The sequence below is a fragment of the Dendropsophus ebraccatus genome, chromosome 9 (assembly GCF_027789765.1).
Source record: "Dendropsophus ebraccatus isolate aDenEbr1 chromosome 9, aDenEbr1.pat, whole genome shotgun sequence".
NCBI classification, from domain to species: Eukaryota; Metazoa; Chordata; class Amphibia; order Anura; family Hylidae; genus Dendropsophus; species Dendropsophus ebraccatus.
Window position 1 is genome coordinate 110,290,843 of NC_091462.1, and position 19,539 is coordinate 110,310,381.

The 19,539-nt window shown below is 44.2% G+C and overlaps 1 protein-coding gene across 2 annotated transcripts; it reads right to left on the minus strand.

The window, feature by feature from the left end:
• Positions 1 to 3,964: 3,964 nt before the first annotated feature.
• On the minus strand, positions 3,965 to 9,848 carry LOC138800486 (E3 ubiquitin-protein ligase TRIM39-like). 2 transcript variants are annotated; one of them, XM_069982193.1, is made up of 2 exons: positions 9,772 to 9,848; positions 3,965 to 7,075 (listed from the first exon to the last, which is right to left on the minus strand). In XM_069982193.1, exon 2 carries the CDS (start codon positions 7,072 to 7,074, stop codon positions 5,509 to 5,511), a length of 1,566 nt encoding a protein of 521 aa, XP_069838294.1. In that variant the 5' UTR covers position 7,075; positions 9,772 to 9,848; the 3' UTR covers positions 3,965 to 5,508. The 2 variants fall into 2 exon arrangements, with proteins under 2 accessions (XP_069838294.1, XP_069838292.1); XM_069982191.1 differs by lacking the exon at positions 9,772 to 9,848 and adding an exon at positions 9,658 to 9,734.
• Between the last annotated feature and the right edge of the window lie 9,691 nt (positions 9,849 to 19,539).

A 19,539-nucleotide genomic window follows, 5' to 3' on the forward strand; every position in this document is an offset into this window, starting at 1 on the left:
GATTAACATGAAGTATCGATACCAGGAAATCCTGGTATCGAACCGTTTTTCTGCCCGAAATATCGATAGTAGTATCGATATTTCGGTGCACCGTGCATCACTACTGCATAATAAGAAATGGTAAATGCTTAGAGCATTTGTGTAGTATCTATGTTGAAAAGGCGGTTGGAATTGCATAAGGGAAGTGGAAACTAAGTGATATAGGTTATATATCATCACTACTAATAAGTATAAATTATGTTATAAGATGTTCCAATATTGACCCATGGATAGAATCATGTGTCAACAGGAGGGATGGTAGTGTTACAGTACATCTACATTGTTCACCCCTAAAAATAAATTTTTACTATTAGAAATTTTGTTTAATTCGTAACTTTTGAAAGAAATTATCCATAGGAAATGTGAGACTCATGATGACGAGTACAATATAACTGGTAGATTTACCCTATGCAATAGATGCTAGGAAGACTGAAGGGGCAAAAGGGATGCTTCACCTATGACAACACCAGGTAAACGTCCTGCTGGGCAGCAGAAGATGAGATTGGTCACTGGTACCGGGTAAAGTAGGAGAGAGGCTGCATTAAGCAGCAGCCGGTACCAAGAAAAATGGTTGTCCTCCAGTAATCGTTGGCTACAAGCCCACTCATTTGTCTATTAGGCAAAAGTCAGAGCTTTGTCCCAGGTATATAGCGTTAATTTGGAAATGTCCAGCCTAGGGGGGCAAAAAATGCAGTTTGAGAAGTCTTCCCCTACTTATTATGGGCAGACATGTTAAGAACCACTGGTATAAACTCAGATGGGAAGGTTCATATCAGATCCTACTCACTGCTCCCACCGCAATTACGATAGCAGAAAGAATCTCTTGGATCCATCTGTCCCACTGTAAGGTGGTAAGACTAGAACAGGGAGGGAAAGAATTGAATCTGTTCTCTTTGCAGAAGTCCACTACAAAGGGAGGTTCAGAAGGGATAACCTGTCTCAACCGAGAAGGGTGATTGTTCAGGACAATCTGTGGCCGAAGAATCCAATCCAACTTCCCTCTCCCTTCCCTCTCCCGGCAAAGAGACAGATTAGGAATGTATCTATTAGGGATAGTGATATGTATACTCCAAGAGATAGTACAGAGTAAACAGGTGGATCCAACTAGTTATGGTAGATGGGAGGAGAACAGAGATCTGAAAGGCTTTAAAGTTGTTAATATCATTTTTATTGAAGGCCAAGAAGCCACAATACAGATTGATTTCTGTACTCTGTTACTGCAAATCCCAAGGTCAAACTATGCCCTTATCAAAGGTAGATAAGTATATGTGTGTTATTGACGAACCAACTGATTATGATAGCGTATGGTGTAAAAGGTAGATGTCAGCCTGGTGGACTACCAGAGAGAAACCTTATAGTAACTCTTTTAGTTTTCGTAACAAAGATTTGTCCCCTTGTACAACGTCTGATAATTGCAATAAAAAAAAATATTAAAAAAAAAACCAAAGAGGTCAGATCAGGGATTATATGCAATAGCGGCAGACGCTTCAGGGAAAGACCCTTTAGGACATTTCTTTATCATCATACAAGATGTAAAAACCAATACCAAGATAGAATCCAGAGTAGAGATACCAGGAGGTGCCACCATAGAGAAAAAATAGGTCAGTTTGTTAGATTCACCAACTTTACATATGAAGATAGATTAACCCTAGAAGTAGGATATGAGGAAAAGAATGAATGGTTGGAATGGATCAGGTATACAGCAAGAAGCCTTAAAAAAGAAAATTGAATAGCTTGTGCAACAGCAAGACCACACCTTGGTACAGTCCCATTTCCATTGAACAATCAGAGTGATCCTGAGGGACTACGATGCATGATAAAATTATATGATAACAGGTATAAACCCACTGACAAAGAGGAGAAATGTAAAACTCTTGTCACTTTTGTTCCCACAAACCAAGACATTGGACCTACCACCTCAGGTAATTGCCTGGTAACTATACTTGTTTTAGTCTTCCAGGGAATGGACACAACTATGGGAAGCTCCATGATAAATATTGTAGAGAAAGAATTGATGTCTCGAACAATCGGAACTACTTGCCCATCTGGCCAAGCCAACTAACCCCGAGGTCTGACATGTGGTGGTTATGTAGGGATAATCGAATACGGGCTGGAATCGAGCAGAATTCTCAAGGGGATTGTGCATTGGTACAGCTTGTCATGCCCTTCCACTTACTGTCAGAAGGTTGGCCAGAACAGGTGAGTAGAACCATGAGGCAGAAGAGGGAGTCTCCCAAGGGGTCTTTCGATTCTAGTATCTACATAGACAGCATTGGAGTCCCCCGAGGTGTTCCGAACGAGTATAAAGCCAGAAATCAGATTGCCGCAGGGTGGGAGTCCATCTTCTGGTGGGTAACCATAAATAAGAATGTAGATTGGATAAATTACATATATTATAATCAACAGAGATTTGTAAACTATACCAGAGACGCAATCAAAGGAATAGCAGAACAACTAGGGCCTACCTCGCTGATGGCTTGGCAAAACAGAATGGCTCTAGATATGCTATTGGCAGAAAAAGGAGGTGTGTGTAAAATGATAGGAGGGTATTGTTGTACTTTTATTCCTAACAATACAGCCCCAGATGGAAGTATCACAAGAGCCCTCAAAGGATTGACTGCTCTGTCAAACGAATTGTCTGAAAATTCTGGATATGATGATCCATTTACCTCTTGGATGGAAAGCTGGTTCGGGCAGTGGTCAGGACTGGTCACTTCAACCCTAATATCCATAGGCATCGTTGCAGGTATCCTAACTACCTGTGGATGTTGCGCTATCCCATGCATAAGAGGACTCATACAGAGACTAATTGACACTTCGCTGACCAAAACGATGTATCAACAGATCAACCCTTCCATGTGTGATAACGACGAATGCGAACTCGAGGATGTCTAAATGAAGTATAAATTGGAAACCACATCTCATTTTATATTGAAAACATGACAATTCTACTTATATTTTGTATGTACAGAAGGGAATGTTAGAAAAATTCTATATCTATAATCTTTATTATAACCAATGTATTAATCATACTAAAATATACATAGAATTTTCTTGCGCTTATGGTACTTATGTTTTCACGCCCAATCTTGAGGATTAAGAAGCTTATTTTCAGTTATACTACTGACACATGTTTGTTTCCTGTTAAAAACCTTTTTAGAGATAGAACCGTTAGATAAGGATGTGAAGAGGTGTAGCTGAGTGGAAATAAAGCCTAGTGCCCTTTATCTGCCTCCTACACCTCTAGAGACAGAGGTAACACCTACTCTTAGGCTAACCACAGATATCCTGTATAAAATACGAAGATAAGTTATACCTCTTGCACTTGGCTGAAGCATCTGCCCTTGTTAGGGTGCGTTCACACCTACAGGATCTGCAGCAGATCTGCAGCAGATTTGATGCTGTGTTCAGTTATTTAAATGAAAATCTGCTGCAGAAAATCAGCTGCAGATCCTGTAGGTGTGAACGCACCATTAACAAGTAAAATAAACCTTGGTTCAGATCATCCGTGTCCCGTGATTGATAGATAAAGAAAATTCTCCTGACACCCAATAATAGTTCAACTGTTCTGACCCCCTATCTATAACAAAACTAACCCATAAAACAGATTGGAAGGCACCTGACTGGATATGGAGGGTGCATACTGACTGCACATGCACTCTCCTCTATTTCCTCCTAAAACCTGATTGTCAGCAGCTGCCAGGAAGGGTTAACATTTCCTGTGAGGCTGTAACTCCTCCCCACACCCCTCTCAGACACAGCTCCTGGGTGTTTCCTATGAGCTCTGTGGCCAATAGGCTGGATTCCCTCCTCGCTCTAACTCCTCCCTCTGCCTTTAGGAACCTGAACTTCCTCTTCCTGCCCTCAGTCTCCACAGGACTGACCTGCAGCCGGTTTGCCCACCCGCCCTCCCTTTTGATCTTGGTTTGTCATGGTGTTTTGTTTCTTTTTGTACTTTCTTTTTGTAATTATACATAAGTCACAGCTGGCGGAAATTACCTGCTAAGCAGGCGTGTTGGGTTAGTAAGGCGGACTTGCACGGCAGGAGTCTGTCGTCCGGCATACCCCTTTACACCCCTCGGTCTAAGAGTTCGGCACTACGTGCCCGGTTATTGGTTTGGTTTGAGAAATAATTAAAAGCTGTGGCCGATCACCACCCAGCAAAAGTTACATCGGTGTCTGTGTCTTTATTCCTGGCAGCTATGCTTATTCATTATGGTTAGTCTTTGCTTTGGGTCTATGTGCAGTCTGCCATAGTCAGAGCCAGCCAGAGATTGCCCCTAAGCACTATATCTGACAGAAAAGTGTTAAAGGAAGGGATGTGCGAATTTCAAGTAAAAAATAAGCGAATCGCTTCGGTAGGATAGGCCGACAGCTTGTCAGGTTGTGGGCTTTGAAGTCTGTGCCGCTCCTGGGAAACCTCTGGATCCAGCTTTTCCCACCACCTGGAAATTCGCTCATCCCAAGTTAAAAGGGTTAACCAGGATTTATTTTCACTCTTATGTTGTGTAACAACTTTAATAAAAATAACAAAAGTAGTAAAGGTATACAGCAAAATATAGCTCACAGTTATAGAATAGCATAACATGTAACAAACAATATTATCACGGCCAGGTAGGCGGTTACAAAAATAACGAAACTCGTATGAACTTGATAAACGTCCAGAACTTAAGGCCAGCTTCTTGCCATTGTCGAAGGGAGTGCTGCCATAGTTTCTGCTGTATTAAATGGGCATGAGATCACAATAGTGAGACTGACCAAACAACTGTCTAATATGTCAATATACTTACATAAAGGATGGGGGTACAGAAAATATAAGACAACACACACAGATAGCAAAGGGAGTAACAGAAAACCGACAGCAAATGATAAGGATATGGGAGATACACAAGCTGTTGAAGGCATACCCAATATCATAAAGCCGACATAGATTCTCCCAAAAGCACAAACAAATGGCATGGGAACTACCAAAAAAATAGCTTTGTTAACCACGGCCATTTCTTTCCATAAACAGCGCCACTCTTGTTCTCAGTTTGCGTGTGGTATTGCAGGTCAGTTCTGCTCACTACTGACATGAATAGGAATGTCATGAACAATTTCAACAAAAAGATCTCATTGGTCATCTCCAAAACTGAATTAAAAATACAAGAATTCTACTTCCATCCATCTTTTCTGAACTGACTGATGTAAAAGCTGCCACCAGTGTAAGGATTTTTGCAGCTTACTGTATATTGTTTATATATTTTAATTAAATTATTAGACTGTATGCAGTGGGCACCTGAGCTCCCCCTATTGGTGACTACAAGAAAAAAAAATGGTACCTTTGAAATCTATGTCTATGCAGGGAAATTGGAGCTCTGTATCAATAACTCAGAAAGCCATTGCATTGATATAACTATGCCTAAATAAACCATTCAATACAGAGATTTGGGCTAAAAAAAATATTTCGTTTATGGCTTTAGAATCTCATCATTTTATAATTCTGACACTGGAATCTTTATACAAAAAGAAAGCGGCATAGAGCGGCTCAGTGAAGGTGGTGGTGAAAGTGTATAGGTGTCTGATGGGGTCACACAGCTTATAGAAAGACAGATGCCCGGCCTCATAGTCCAAATAGATCCTGACAACCCGCACAGGGGAATCTGATACCAGCTGTTTATAGATATTATTATGACTTGCTCTAAATTTATCAGTCATCCACAAAGCCCAGGATTTCTCATTGAAGCCAATATAACATTTATTATCCACCACCTTCCTCTCCAGACTTTCCCCGGCCGCCCCTATCAGCCATTTCTCTGCCTGACTCACATCCACCTCCCAGTAATGTCTCCCAGAGGAGAAGCTGCGGGAACTGAACACCTGACGGGATTTGAACCTCTTGGGCCCATCAGGTCTGTTCTGTGATGTAGCGGTATAAGAAGCAGATCTGCGATCCTGTGATATAATAATGTTATTTTGAGCCGTGTCTATATCCAGCAATATGTCTGGTTTCTCCAGTAATGAGAACTGTCTTTTTATCTCTAGCTCCTCAGCAAAGTGCCCCAGTCCAGTGTGTAACATTTCTGACAGTATGCTGTGATCCAGACACCGAGTGTCTCTTACATCACTGATGACATCACAGCTCCCATCACTGATGTCACCGCTGGTAATATCTTCTTGTAGGAAGGTCAGCGGATCAGTGATGTTACATAATCCCTCAAGCTGATTCATCTTCTCGGTCAGCTCCTCCTTGTGTAGCTCCACCTGTCTGACCAGATCACAGACTGACACTGACACCTCACCCTTCTGTCTGGAAATCTCACCCAGGATTCTCTTTTCTACATCATCCAGCTTCTTCCTGAGATCAGTAAACAGCCCAGTGACTCTCTCAGTGAGTCCAGAGGATTTGTCTTCCTGTTCTCTCCCATGATCCATCAGTTTCTGGATTCTTCTTTTAGCTTCCTCTCTTTTGGAGTTTAATTTCTCTATAACAGATCTCAGCTTCTCTTTCTCCTTCTCGGAGGCCACGTCCAGTAGTTCCACGTAATGTCTCTTGTGATCTCCGGCCACACAGCAGGACACACAGATACAGGCGTTGTCTACAGGACAGTAATATTTTAGCACTTCTCTGTGTGTGGAGCATTTCCTTTCCTCCAGGGTTACAGTGGGCTCCACTAACAAGTGTTCTGACGATTTACTGTGTCTACTTAGATGTTTTTCACAAAAAGAAGCCTCACACTGCAGACATGTTCTTTTAGCCGGTGCAGGAGAATCGCAGTAAGTGCAGAAGATTCTGGTCTCCTCCATATCAGGCTGAGTAGATAAGAAACGCTCCACTATATTACCCAGCTTCCTGTTCTTCTCCAGGGCCGGACGCTCGGGATATTCTGCTCTGCAGTCAGGACAGGAGTAACCTCCAGCCCCGTCCTGTGTATCCAGCACCTGAACAATACACGAGCGGCAGAAGTTGTGTCCACATCTCAGGGATACGGGATCTGTATAGAGGCTCAGGCAGATGGAGCAGTCCAGCTCGTCCCTCAGCTCAGCAGACGCCATCCTAGTAGAAAAGAGCAGGAATTGAAAGCTAAAAAGTTTCTTTACACAGGAAGAGCGGAGAGATTCTGTAGCATAATTAACCTGTGCAGTCCCGGAAGTTATAAGCCACCTCACATTTTAGTGTCCATGCTAAGTTTTTGCGTTTGCATAAGACAACGCTATTCAACGCGGCTGCACCGAGTGGGTGAGTGCGGGAGGGGCGGCGGGGAGCTGCCCGGGTGATCGCTGATCATCCGGGCAGCCCATAGGATACAGCAGCATCTGCTGCCGATGCTCCTATTCAACGGAGCGACGGCAGCAGATCGTTGCTGTATCAGTCGCTTGTTTTTCAAAATGTTGAAAAACAAGCGACTGCAACGATCAGCCGACATGAACGATGTCGGCTGATCGTTGCACTTTATTCCACGGGACAATTATCATCCGTAGCGGCCGATATCAGCCGAATACGGACGATAATCGTTCTGTGGAATAGGGCCTTAAGCTGACTGTCCCTCCTATGGGACTCCCTGCAGTGAACTCCAAAAAGAGCTCAAACACAACTGTGTCAGTACAGTAATGTGGACCTTCAACTGTTTCAGAGCTAAACGCATCATAATAAATTAGTTCCATAAGGGCTTATTCCCACGTCAGGCAATTTGAAAAAATTGATAGCCGACAGGGGCAGGGGAACATAATAGACAACCACTATTTAACTCTCACAACAGTCACAGGCTCCGGAACCACCACCGGAAGGCATTTTCCTCCCAAGTTCCAATGATGTCATGGGAAAATACCAGAACCGGCTGATGGATTGCCCACTCAGCCAGTCACTGCAGCGGTGTCCTTCCCCAGTCACTAACTGGCTCAGCAGGCAGTCCATCGGCCGGGTCATGACGCTCGTGCAGCAAGAGATCCCGAAGCCCAGCAGCAACCCAGAGCGTGAGAGGCAAAGGGAGGTAAGTAATGATTGTTTATTATGTTCCCCCCCTGCTGGCTGAAAATATTTTTTAAATCGCTGGACTTCTCCTTTAACTATACATACTGACTCCATGAAACAATGGACCCCAATTTATAATTTCATCCTCTGCAGGTATATTCTCAAGCACCCAACCATGTCCAATTTCTCTAGGTCTGAATCCTCAGGATGGAATAAGAAAGGGTGTAGGAGATTACTATATGTGTGTATTTTATGCAGGTATCCTTTGTAATGTCATCCCCATACACAGGAATGTTCAGCATGGCCAATTGTTTGTGTTCTCTATAGGAACGGTTAAGCCGCAGCTATCTCTCTGACAAAAAAGGCCCCATACTGATGAACAGGATAGGAAGCAGTGATAATATTAATATTTATTTGTATAGCAGCAACTGATTCCGGAGAGCAGATTGCCGAGATCACTGTGCACCATTTATTACAGTGACTGATAGAAGGAACCTGCTGACTATACAGAGATGAGCTGCACCACACAGACACTATGGGGGACATTTATCAAAGGGTGTAAAATTTAGACTGGTGCTAACTGGCCACAGCAACCAATCACAGCTCAGCTTTCCTTTTACCAGAGCTGGAAGCTGAGCTTTGATTGGTTGCTGTGGGCAGTTTCTCCCCCTATGTATTCCTTACTACAGGACCTGCCTTCTCCTCTCCCAAACAGTGACTGGTTGTTTATACAGTATTATGTCTCAGCTGCTGCGGAACCTCACACTACAAGCCGCAGCTTCTATAGAACCCCATAATATACACCTCACAGCTCCTGTACCCCATAATATACACCTCACAGCTGCTGCAGAACCCCATAATATACACCTCACAGCTGCTGTACCCCATAATATACACCTCACAGCTGCTGCAGAACCTCATAATATACACCTCACAGCTGCTGCAGAACCTCATAATATACACCTCACAGCTGCTGTACCCCATAATATACACCTCACAGCTGCTGCAGAACCTCATAATATACACCTCACAGCTGCAGTACCCCATAATATACCTCACAGCTGCTGTACCCCATAATATACACCTCACAGCTGCTGAACCCCATAATATACACCTCACAGCTGCAGAACCTCATAATACACCTCACAGCTGCTGAACCCCATAATATACACCTCACAGCTGCTGCAGAACCCCATAATATACACCTCACAGCTGCTGCAGAACCCCATAATATACACCTCACAGCTGCTGCAGAACCTCATAATATACACCTCACAGCTCCTGTACCCCATAATATACACCTCACAGCTGCAGAACCCCATAATATACACCTCACAGCTGCAGATCCCCATAATATACACCTCACAGCTCCTGTACCCCATAATATACACCTCACAGCTGCTGCAGAACCCCATAATATACACCTCACAGCTGCAGAACCCCATAATATACACCTCACAGCTCCTGTACCCCATAATATACACCTCACAGCTCCTGTACCCCATAATATACACCTCACAGCAGCTGTACCCCATAATATACACCTCACAGCTGCTGTACCCCATAATATACACCTCACAGCTGCTGCAGAACCCCATAATATACACCTCACAGCTGCAGAACCCCATAATATACACCTCACAGCTGCAGATCCCCACAGTACATACCTCATCTACTGTAAAACTAGAAATGAAGCACTCCCTGGTTGTGGAGTCACATGGTCTATCACATGATCCCTCTTCAACCACTCAGCTGCTACTAAATAAACCATGGCAACTTACAGTTCTGTTTCTGAGGAGTCCTGCAGAGTATATGATCACATGACCCTTTCCTGATCTGCTGACTGGCTGAGAGGGGTCATGTGATGCCACTAGGCCATGCTCTGGGCCATGTAGGAGACATAGTACCCCCTGGTATACCTCTGCTGAGGGATCCTCTCCTCTCCTCTGTTTTATAACAATCATTGTGGAATCTTATAGAATATCTGCTCATGAATATTCATTACAGATTCCACCAATGGCCAGAGCATATACGGTGAGCCCCTCTACATTCCGGCCTCTGATTGGCCCATCTATATCCTCTATAAATGAAGCCCAGAGAGGCCCAAACCACATTGCTATGACAGCCAGTTAGCCTAAACAATAATTAAAGCATTACTCTCACTTTACTCACATAGACATTTAAAAAGTGGCCGGGGTCTTGGTGTTCTGATCCTCACTGAGCGTTAGAAGGGAGAAGGGCACAGCTGAGCGCTTCACTCCCCAACTCACTGCTCTCCTTGTCTTATTGCAGATGATGTATTCCCTGGTGATTCTATGGAGCCTGTCTCCAGCCCTAAACATGCCCTTAGCCATCATTTGTGTATAAAATACAAGTACATACCTCCCAACCGTCTTCGATCCGGCAGGTCATTACTGATTTTGGGGTGATGTCCCACTGTTCCAGAAAGGCCCCCATGTGTCCTGCTCTCCCATGCTGAGGGGCCCTTTAACTGTGAGCGTTCACAGTTAAATGCAGTACCAAAGTCACCGACAGAGCAGGAGCCATAGGCCACCCGCTCTGCCAGTTACTCATGTGGCCATATGCAGTATTCTGCCTCCAGCCACAAGAGGCCGCTCTCTACCCCTTCTCTCCGGCACATGAGTGATGTCACTCGTGCGCTCAAAAGCTGGAGACGAGACAGCAGAGGGCTGCAGAGCTTTGCTGCACTGCAGCCAGGTGAGAATAGATTTTTACACAGAGGGGATTCCTACATGGGGAGGGGGCTAGCTCTATTATAGGAGGGCACAGATGGGGCCTTTTTTAACTATGTGAGGCCATAGAGGGGGTGAAAAGCCGCACAAAGTGTACAATACAAATGGGGACACTTTAAACAGTTGAGAATGATCTTGGAGAGAGGAGACAAAATGTTTTTCTGGCAGATTCTGTGGAGAAGAGGCATAACCAGGAGAGGTCTTCATGATGTCTGGACCAGATGGAGAACAAAAAGAAAAGTGAGTCACTCTGATCAGAGAAGATGCCCCCTTCTCTGAGTCACTGGATGTAACTGCACTGTAATCACTTCTATGGCATGCAGAACCTGTGTACCATTGATATGTACCTCTATATGGGTCAGTGTATCAGGGGGATACTGGTCTTTGTGTAGTGAATGTTATTTAGTAATGGTATGGTGGGGTTAGTCACTACGTGGTGATAATATGTGTTTCTTATATACTGGTATTTTTGGTCTTGGTCTATTGGTTTTGGTCAGTAACAGTGTGGCAGTATGGTATGAATCCACTTCTGTCTTTTGCCACTTTTTCCGCTACAGAAAATCTGCATCATGTGGCGCTACCATATGATTGTGTGAACAGCAGTGGGAAAAGTGTTTAGGCATCTCTATAAGGCGTGGTATAGCTATGGGGTGTGGCACAATGAGGAGAGAAAATGTCCCATTTGCTCTGCAAATTTTGGGAGGTACGCACTATATTAGTGAAAAGAGCTATAAGTGTGGGACTTATTCACAACTTATTTACCACTTTATTTCCTCAAAATACAGAGATATAATGGAGTTGACAAGTATTTTTTTTTCTTTCAAGCTTAAAAATCTCCAGTCTTTCAGTACGTATCAGCTGCTAAATGCCCTGCAGGAAGTGGTATATTCTTTCCAGTCTGACACGAACTCTGCTGCCACCACTCTCTGTGACAGGAATTGCTCAAAGCAAGAAGAATAAGGGGGTTAGGGCTCGATTACAGGCCAATTCAGACAGATATCAATTTGTGTTAAAAAGACAACAATCAGCCAAGTAGCCGATCATCGGCTGATCGTTGTCTTTCAGCATTTTTAAAGATTATCGGCTGCCTATCGCACATCGCTAAGTGTAATAATGATGCACGACCGACAACTGATGACAGTATAAAGAAAATAAATATTTTACCTACCTGTACACACTTCCATATATCCTGCTGCCTTTCCCCATTCACCACAGCCGCCAATTGAGCTTCTGAAGCCATCTATAAAGTGGCAGGCCTCTCAGCCTATCACAGGCTGCGGTACTGTCCTGTTTCGGCTAGTGATTGGCTGAGCAGTCATACACTTCAGAGACGGCTTAAGAAGCTTCAGCGGCGACTGCTGTGACCTGGGGAAAGGCAGCAGGACACCGTGGGAGCCTAGACAGGTAAGTATATACTTTATTATTTTCTATACAACGCTAACAATGCCTCTGCAGCCATTGCTACACAATAAATAATTGACCCTAAGGCCCGGTTCACACTACGGAATCGGCGTCGAGATTCCATGCGGACTCCACTGTCAATTCTTAGATAGGAGAGCGGAGGTGCGCGTGCCCTCCCATTGTAACTGATAGAAGGCAGGATTTGGTGCCAAGTCAGCGTAGAGGAGTTCCACCCTGAATTTCAGCGCCAATTACTTAGGGTTAACGGGGCCTAAGAAGCCGCATCTGATCAGTACACTGAATTATATACAGGGGACTTGGTACTTACCTTTAGTTACATGGAGCCTTGGATCAATCCTTACAGACAGACTTTCAGAGCACCACTGTCAAAGTGCAGGAGAGGGGATCAGCGTGATACTGTTCATTAGTTTAGATGTCTGATCTGAGGACACTGCGCCTGGGAGACCTGCCTGCTATTACAGGCAGGAGTAACCCAATAATAGTTCAACTGTTCTGACCCCCATCTATAACAACATTGACCCCTAAAACCAGGGCCGGACTGGGACTGAAAATCGGCCCTGGCATTTCAAAGCACACAGGCCCACTTACCGTACGGGGTTGTCTATGCATCATCTATGCAGAGTCTACCAAACAAACATTATAGGCTCTTAGCTCCAGCACCATCATCACCTCTATACAAACTCCCCATCTATAGTGTTCCACGCTGTTACAGCGCCCACGTTATGCCCCTTGTAGTATTTAGAGCCAGGTTCCCTCTATGTCCTCATACAATAGAAAGGCCCCCTGTGACCCTCATATACAAAACACCAAATAAAAAGGGATCAGAAAACCTTCTCTACCCCATAATGGTATTGATAGGAACTATACTAGAGCACATAAATACATAGTATATGAAATATACAAATACAGACATATACACCGCACACAGCTCTGTACTCAGCAATATACAACATATACACCCCACACAGCTCTGTACACAGCAATATACACTGACATATACAACATATACACCACACACAGCTCTGTACTCAGCAATATACAACATATACACCCCACACAGCTCTGTACACAGCAATATACACTGACATATACAACATATACACCCCACACAGCTCTGTACACAGCAATATACACTGACATATACAACATATACACCCCACACAGCTCTGTACACAGACATATACACTGCACACAACTCTGTACACAGCAATATACACCCCACACAGCTCTGTACACAGACATATACACTGCACACAACTCTGTACACAGACATATACACCGCACACAGCTCTGTACACATACATATACAACATATACACCGCACACAGCTCTGTACACAGCAATATACAACATATACACCGCACACAGCTCTGTACACAGCAATATACAACATATACACCCCACACAGCTCTGTACACAGACATATACGCTGCACACCGCTCTGTACACTGACATATATAACATATACAACCCACACAGCTCTGTACACAGACATATACACTGCACACAGCTCTGTACTCAGCAATATACACCCCACACAGCTCTGTACACAGACATATACACTACACACAGCTCTGTACACAGCAATATACACTGCACACAGCTCTGTACACAGACATATACAACATATACACCGCACACAGCTCTGTACACAGCAATATACAACATATACAGCTCTGTACACAGACATATACAACATATACACCGCACACAGCTCTGTACACAGACATATACAACATATACACCGCACACAGCTCTGTACACAGCAATATACAACATATACACCCCACACAGCTCTGTACACAGACATATACACCCCACACCGCTCTATACACTGACATATACAACCCACACAGCTCTGTACACAGACATATACACTGCACACAGCTCTGTACTCAGCAATATACACCCCACACAGCTCTGTACACACCAATATACACTACACACAGCTCTGTACACTGACATATACAACATATACAACCCACACAGCTCTGTACACAGCAATACACAACATATATCATGGCTACACAGCTGCCACGCGGTTTCTTCTGTCTGCACAATTGCACTTCCAGGTGTTTTATTGGGCATAATGGTGGGTATAGTAGTAATGTGGGGGCATAATGATGGGTGTAGTAGTGGTCTGGGGACATAATGGTGGGTGTAGTAGTGGTCTGGGGACATAATGGTGGGTGTAGTAGTGGTCTGGGGGCATAATGGTGGGTGTAGTAGTGGTCTGGGGGCATAATAATGGGTGTAGTAGTGGTCTGGGGACATAATGGTGGGTGTAGTAGTGGTCTGGGGACATAATGGTGGGTGTAGTAGTGGTCTGGGGGCATAATGGTGGGTGTAGTAGTAATGTGGGGGCATAATGATGGGTGTAGTAGTGGTCTGGGGACATAATGGTGGGTGTAGTAGTGGTCTGGGGACATAATGGTGGGTGTAGTAGTGGTCTGGGGGCATAATGGTGGGTGTAGTAGTGGTCTGTGGGTGCAGTAGTGACTTAGTCAGAACCCATACATAACACCCCCCCAGTGCCTCCATTACTCACACACTCAGCAGCTGCTGCTGATGGTTCCTCCCCTGTCCCGACTGCTGCTGCTGATGGTTCCTCCCCTGTCCCGACTGCTGCTGCTGATGGTTCCTCCCCTGTCCCGACTGCTGCTGCTGATGATGGTTCCTCCCCTGTCCCGACTGCTGCTGCTGCTGATGGTTTCTCCCCTGTCCCGACTGCTGCTGCTGATGGTTCCTCCCCCTGTCCCGACTGCTGCTGCTGATGGTTCCTCCCCCTGTCCCGACTGCTGCTGCTGCTGATGGTTCCTCCCCCTGTCCCGACTGCTGCTGCTGCTGATGGTTCCTCCCCCTGTCCCGACTGCTGCTGCTGCTGCTGATGGTTCCTCCCCCTGTCCGACTGCTGCTGCTGCTGACAGGGAGGAGGAGAGTCACACACAGGCGATGCCCCCCGGCTCCGGGCCTTCAGTGAGGGAGGTCATGTGATCTCTGCAGGGGAGGTCATGTGATCTCTGCAGGACCCAGAACTTACATGTAAATGAGCAGGCCCAGCCGATGCCTGCTCATTCTGCATGTCAGTGACAGGGCCGGCAGGGGGCGGGGCTTGTTGGGACAGGAAGAAGAGGAGGCTGCACTGCACTGTGAGTAAGAAGACAGCCTGTAACCTCCTGATGCTGCAGGGCCCTGTGATTGGCTGGGCAGCATCAGGAGTTTACAGGAGTTGGGGGAGGAAATAGCCATGTATGGAGGGGCCCGGACCGGCCCACAGAGGGGGCGGCCCCTCTGGCATTTGCCAGAACTGCCCTATGGCCAGTCCGGGCCTGCCTAAAACAGACTGCCATAGACAGTGCCAGCCAGAGATTGCCCCTAAGCACTGTACCTGACAGAAAAGGGTTAAAGGGGTTAACTAGCATTTAAAAACAAAACAAAAAACAGCGCCACTCTTGTTCTCAGTTTGGGTGTGGTATTGCAGCTCAGTTCTGCTCACTAATAAAAAACAATAGGAATGTCATCAACAATTTCAACAAACAGATCTCATTGGTCGTCTCAAAAAATGAATGAACAATACTAGAATTATTGTCATTATTTTTTTATTTGAAAATATATGTAAAAATGTAGAAATCAAATAATCCAGAATAGATATTGATCAGAATAGTAATATTCCTTTAATGTGGCATTTGATGTCAGACCATGAGATTATTCTAGATTATCAGGCATCATAGAAAATCCTATAATATGTTGTTTAGAATCATCGTTCTGTGTAATTGCAGGCAACAATCGAAAAATTGTTCGTATGTCGTAGATTTCCGCATTTTTTCACTAATCATTCAGTGTAATTGCACATTGTTCATTGTTTTTCTGGGATCAGAAGGAGTAAACGATCATAGTAACGATCGCAATAACAATCATAGTAATGATTGTAACTAACGACTATCGTTCTGTGTAATATGGTGAACAATTTCAGGTTAACAATAAACAATCTTGTTTGCCATTGTTTATCGTTAATCGTTAAAAATTGTTTCGGGTAATAGGACCTTTTCTCACTGGATTGTGTGATCCACATTTTGCTTCAGATCTTATGTGTCACCACGGTAACAGACAACAAACCCTGTGTAGTCGGATCCTGCACTTATACTTCCGTCAGTCTGTACCCTACTTCTTATTAATTTACATGTGGTTAGGGTACTATTACACTGAACGATAAATCGGCCGAATCGGCCCGATTCAGCCGATTATCGCTCCGTGTAATAAATACAACGATCAGCCGATGACAACAAGCATTGGCTGAACGTACATATACACTACCGTTCAAAAGTTTGGGGTCACGTTGAAATGTCCTTATTTTTGAAGGAAAAGCACTGTACTTTTCAATGAAGATAACTTTAAACTAGTCCTAACTTTAAACAAATCCCCTCTATACATTGCTAATGTGGTAAATGACTATTCTAGCTGCAAATGTCTGGTTTTTGGTGCAATATCTACATAGGTGTATAGAGGCCCATTTCCAGCAACTAATCACTCCAGTGTTCTAATGGTACAATGTGTTTGCTCATTGGCTCAGAAGGCTAATTGATGATTAGAAAACCCTTGTGCAATCATGTTCACACATCTGAAAACAGTCTAGCTTGTTACAGAAGCTACAAAACTGACCTTCCTTTGAGCAGATTGTGTTTCTGGAGCATCACATTTGTGGGGTCAATGAAACGCTCAAAATGGCCAGAAAAAGAGAACTTTCATCTGAAACTCTGAACAGTCTATTCTTGTTCTTAGAAATGAAGGCTATTCCATGCGAGAAATTGCTAAGAAATTGAAGATTTCCTACAACGGTGTATACTACTCCCTTCAGAGGACAGCACAAACAGGCTCTAACCAGAGTAGAAAAAGAAGTGGGAGGCCGCATTGCACAACTAAGCAAGAAGATAAGCACATTAGAGTCTCTAGTTTGAGAAACAGACGCCTCACAGGTCCCCAACTGGCATCTTCATTAAATAGTACCCGCAAAACACCAGTGTCAATGTCTACAGTGAAGAGGCGGCTGCGGGATTTTGGGCTTCAGGGCAGAGTGGCAAAGAAAAAGCCATATCTGAGACTGGCCAATAAAAGAAAGAGATTAAGATGGGCAAAAGAACACAGACATTGGACAGAGGAAGACTGGAAAAAAGTGTTGTGGACGGATGAATCCAAGTTTGAGGTGTTTGGATGACAAAGAAGAACGTTTGTGAGACGCAGAACAAATGAGAAGATGCTGGAAGAATACCTGACGCCATCTGTTATACATGGTGGAGGTCATGTGATGGTCTGGGGTTGGTGCTGGTAAGGTGGGAGATTTGTACAGGGTAAAAGGGATTGTGAATAAGGAAGGCCATCACTCTGCACCGCCATGCCATACCCAGTGGACAGCGCTTGGTTGGAGCCAATTTCATCCTACAACAGGACAATTACCCTAAACACACCTCCAAATTGTGCAAGAACTATTTCCAGCAGAAGCAGCAGCTGGTATTCTATCATAGGTAATGGAGTGGCCAGCGCAGTCACCAGATCTGAACCCCATTGAGCTGTTGTGGGAGCAGCTGGACCGTATGGTACGCCAGAAGTGCCCATCCAACCAATCCAACTTGTGGGAGCTGCTTCTAGAAGCGTGGGGGGCAATTTCTCCAGCTTACCCCAACAGATTAATAGCTAGAATGCCAAAGGTGTGCAATGCTGGAATTGCTGCAAAAGGAGGATTCTTTGACGAAAGCAAAGTGTGATGTAAGAACAATGTTATTTCAAATACAAATCATTATTTCTAACCTTGTCAATGTCTTGACTCTATTTTCTATTCATTTCACAACGTATGGTGGTGAATAAGTGTGACTTTTCATGGAAAACACAAAATTGTTTGGGTGACCCCAAATTTTTGAACAGTAGTGTAGGTTTGGACCTATATTTGTCGGGCGCCTACCGCACATCGCTACGTGTAATAGTGGTGTGCGACCGGCAACTGACGATATACATTACCTATCCATGCTCGGTGCTCGTTTACAGGTATTATCAGGCCCCCATCGGCCCGTGTAATACCACCCTTAGTAAGAACAGGCTGATAGACGGAAGGTTAATGGCAGGATCAGACAACACAAGTATGTTGTCTGTTACCATAGAGACACAATCTGCATAGAAGCTGTGTGCATGAATGATACCCTTGAGAAAGCTATGGAAAAATAGTGGAATGTTTGGGGTTGGCACCAGGATGAGCAGCAGTAGTCAACATGAGCAACAGTAGTCAACATGGAGGCCAGGCAGGAGCAGCAGTACGAGGTATATTTGTGTCTTAGGAGAACATGTATGTCATATACACTCTCACAAGGGAGACAGTATAGTACTTATATATCTGTAGAGACCTTTTTTAGAGTTTTATTCTACACAAATGCACTAGGTATATTAGTGCCTCAGGATAACACCTATGTCATATACACTCTTACAAGGGAGACAGTATAGTACTTGTATATCTGTAGAGCACGTTTTTCTTCTGTGCACCCTTTGCTCTCCTATGCCTAATCTATCTTTCACCCTCTCTATTTTTCTCTCTCAATCAGTATATGTTTCTCCTCTCCGCTTTCCTAATAATCTTGTGGTCTTTGCTTTTGCAAATATCTTCTCAGTAGTGAGTACAGCAGAGTACAGCAGCAGCAGCAGCGTTTTATCACTGACGAGCTGTTTGCAGTTACAGACTCCTTCCTCTCTCTCTCTCTCTCTCTCTGTGCAGACTGCGTCGTGCGGTCATGTGACCGCTCCTCTTAAAGCAATACCACGTCACACAGGGGGTGGGCTAGTGCAAGATCCCTGCTGATTGGATGTGTTCCGGGCATCATGGGAAAGCGCTTTTCCCGGCCGGAACATTTCCTGCTTTCTAAAATGGCGGCTACCATTTTAGAAAGCAAGGGAAAAAAAAAAAAAAATCAGAGTGGACTTCCAAAAATCCGAATTCGACCGGATTCAGACTTTTGGATGATACCAATCCTAAATAGACAGACAGAAGCTTACTGCATATTATTTATACATTTCAATTCAATTATTAAATTGACGTAAGAACCTGAGCTCCCCCTAGTGGTGACTGCAAGAAGACAGAATGGTATCTTTGAATCTATGTCTATGCAGGGAAATCGGAGTTCTGTATCAATACATTAGAAAGAGGTTGTACTGATATAATTATGCATTAAGAAATAATTCGGCACAGAGTTTTTGACCTAAAGATGAAAGTTGAGATTTAGGGGCACATTTACTTTCTGTGTTTTTCCTGTGCTGCGCAAAAAAACTTGAGGACCTTTATCATTAGGTGTGCTGTCCTTGATATATTTTGCTTTTTGTTTTGCACAATTTTTTTGG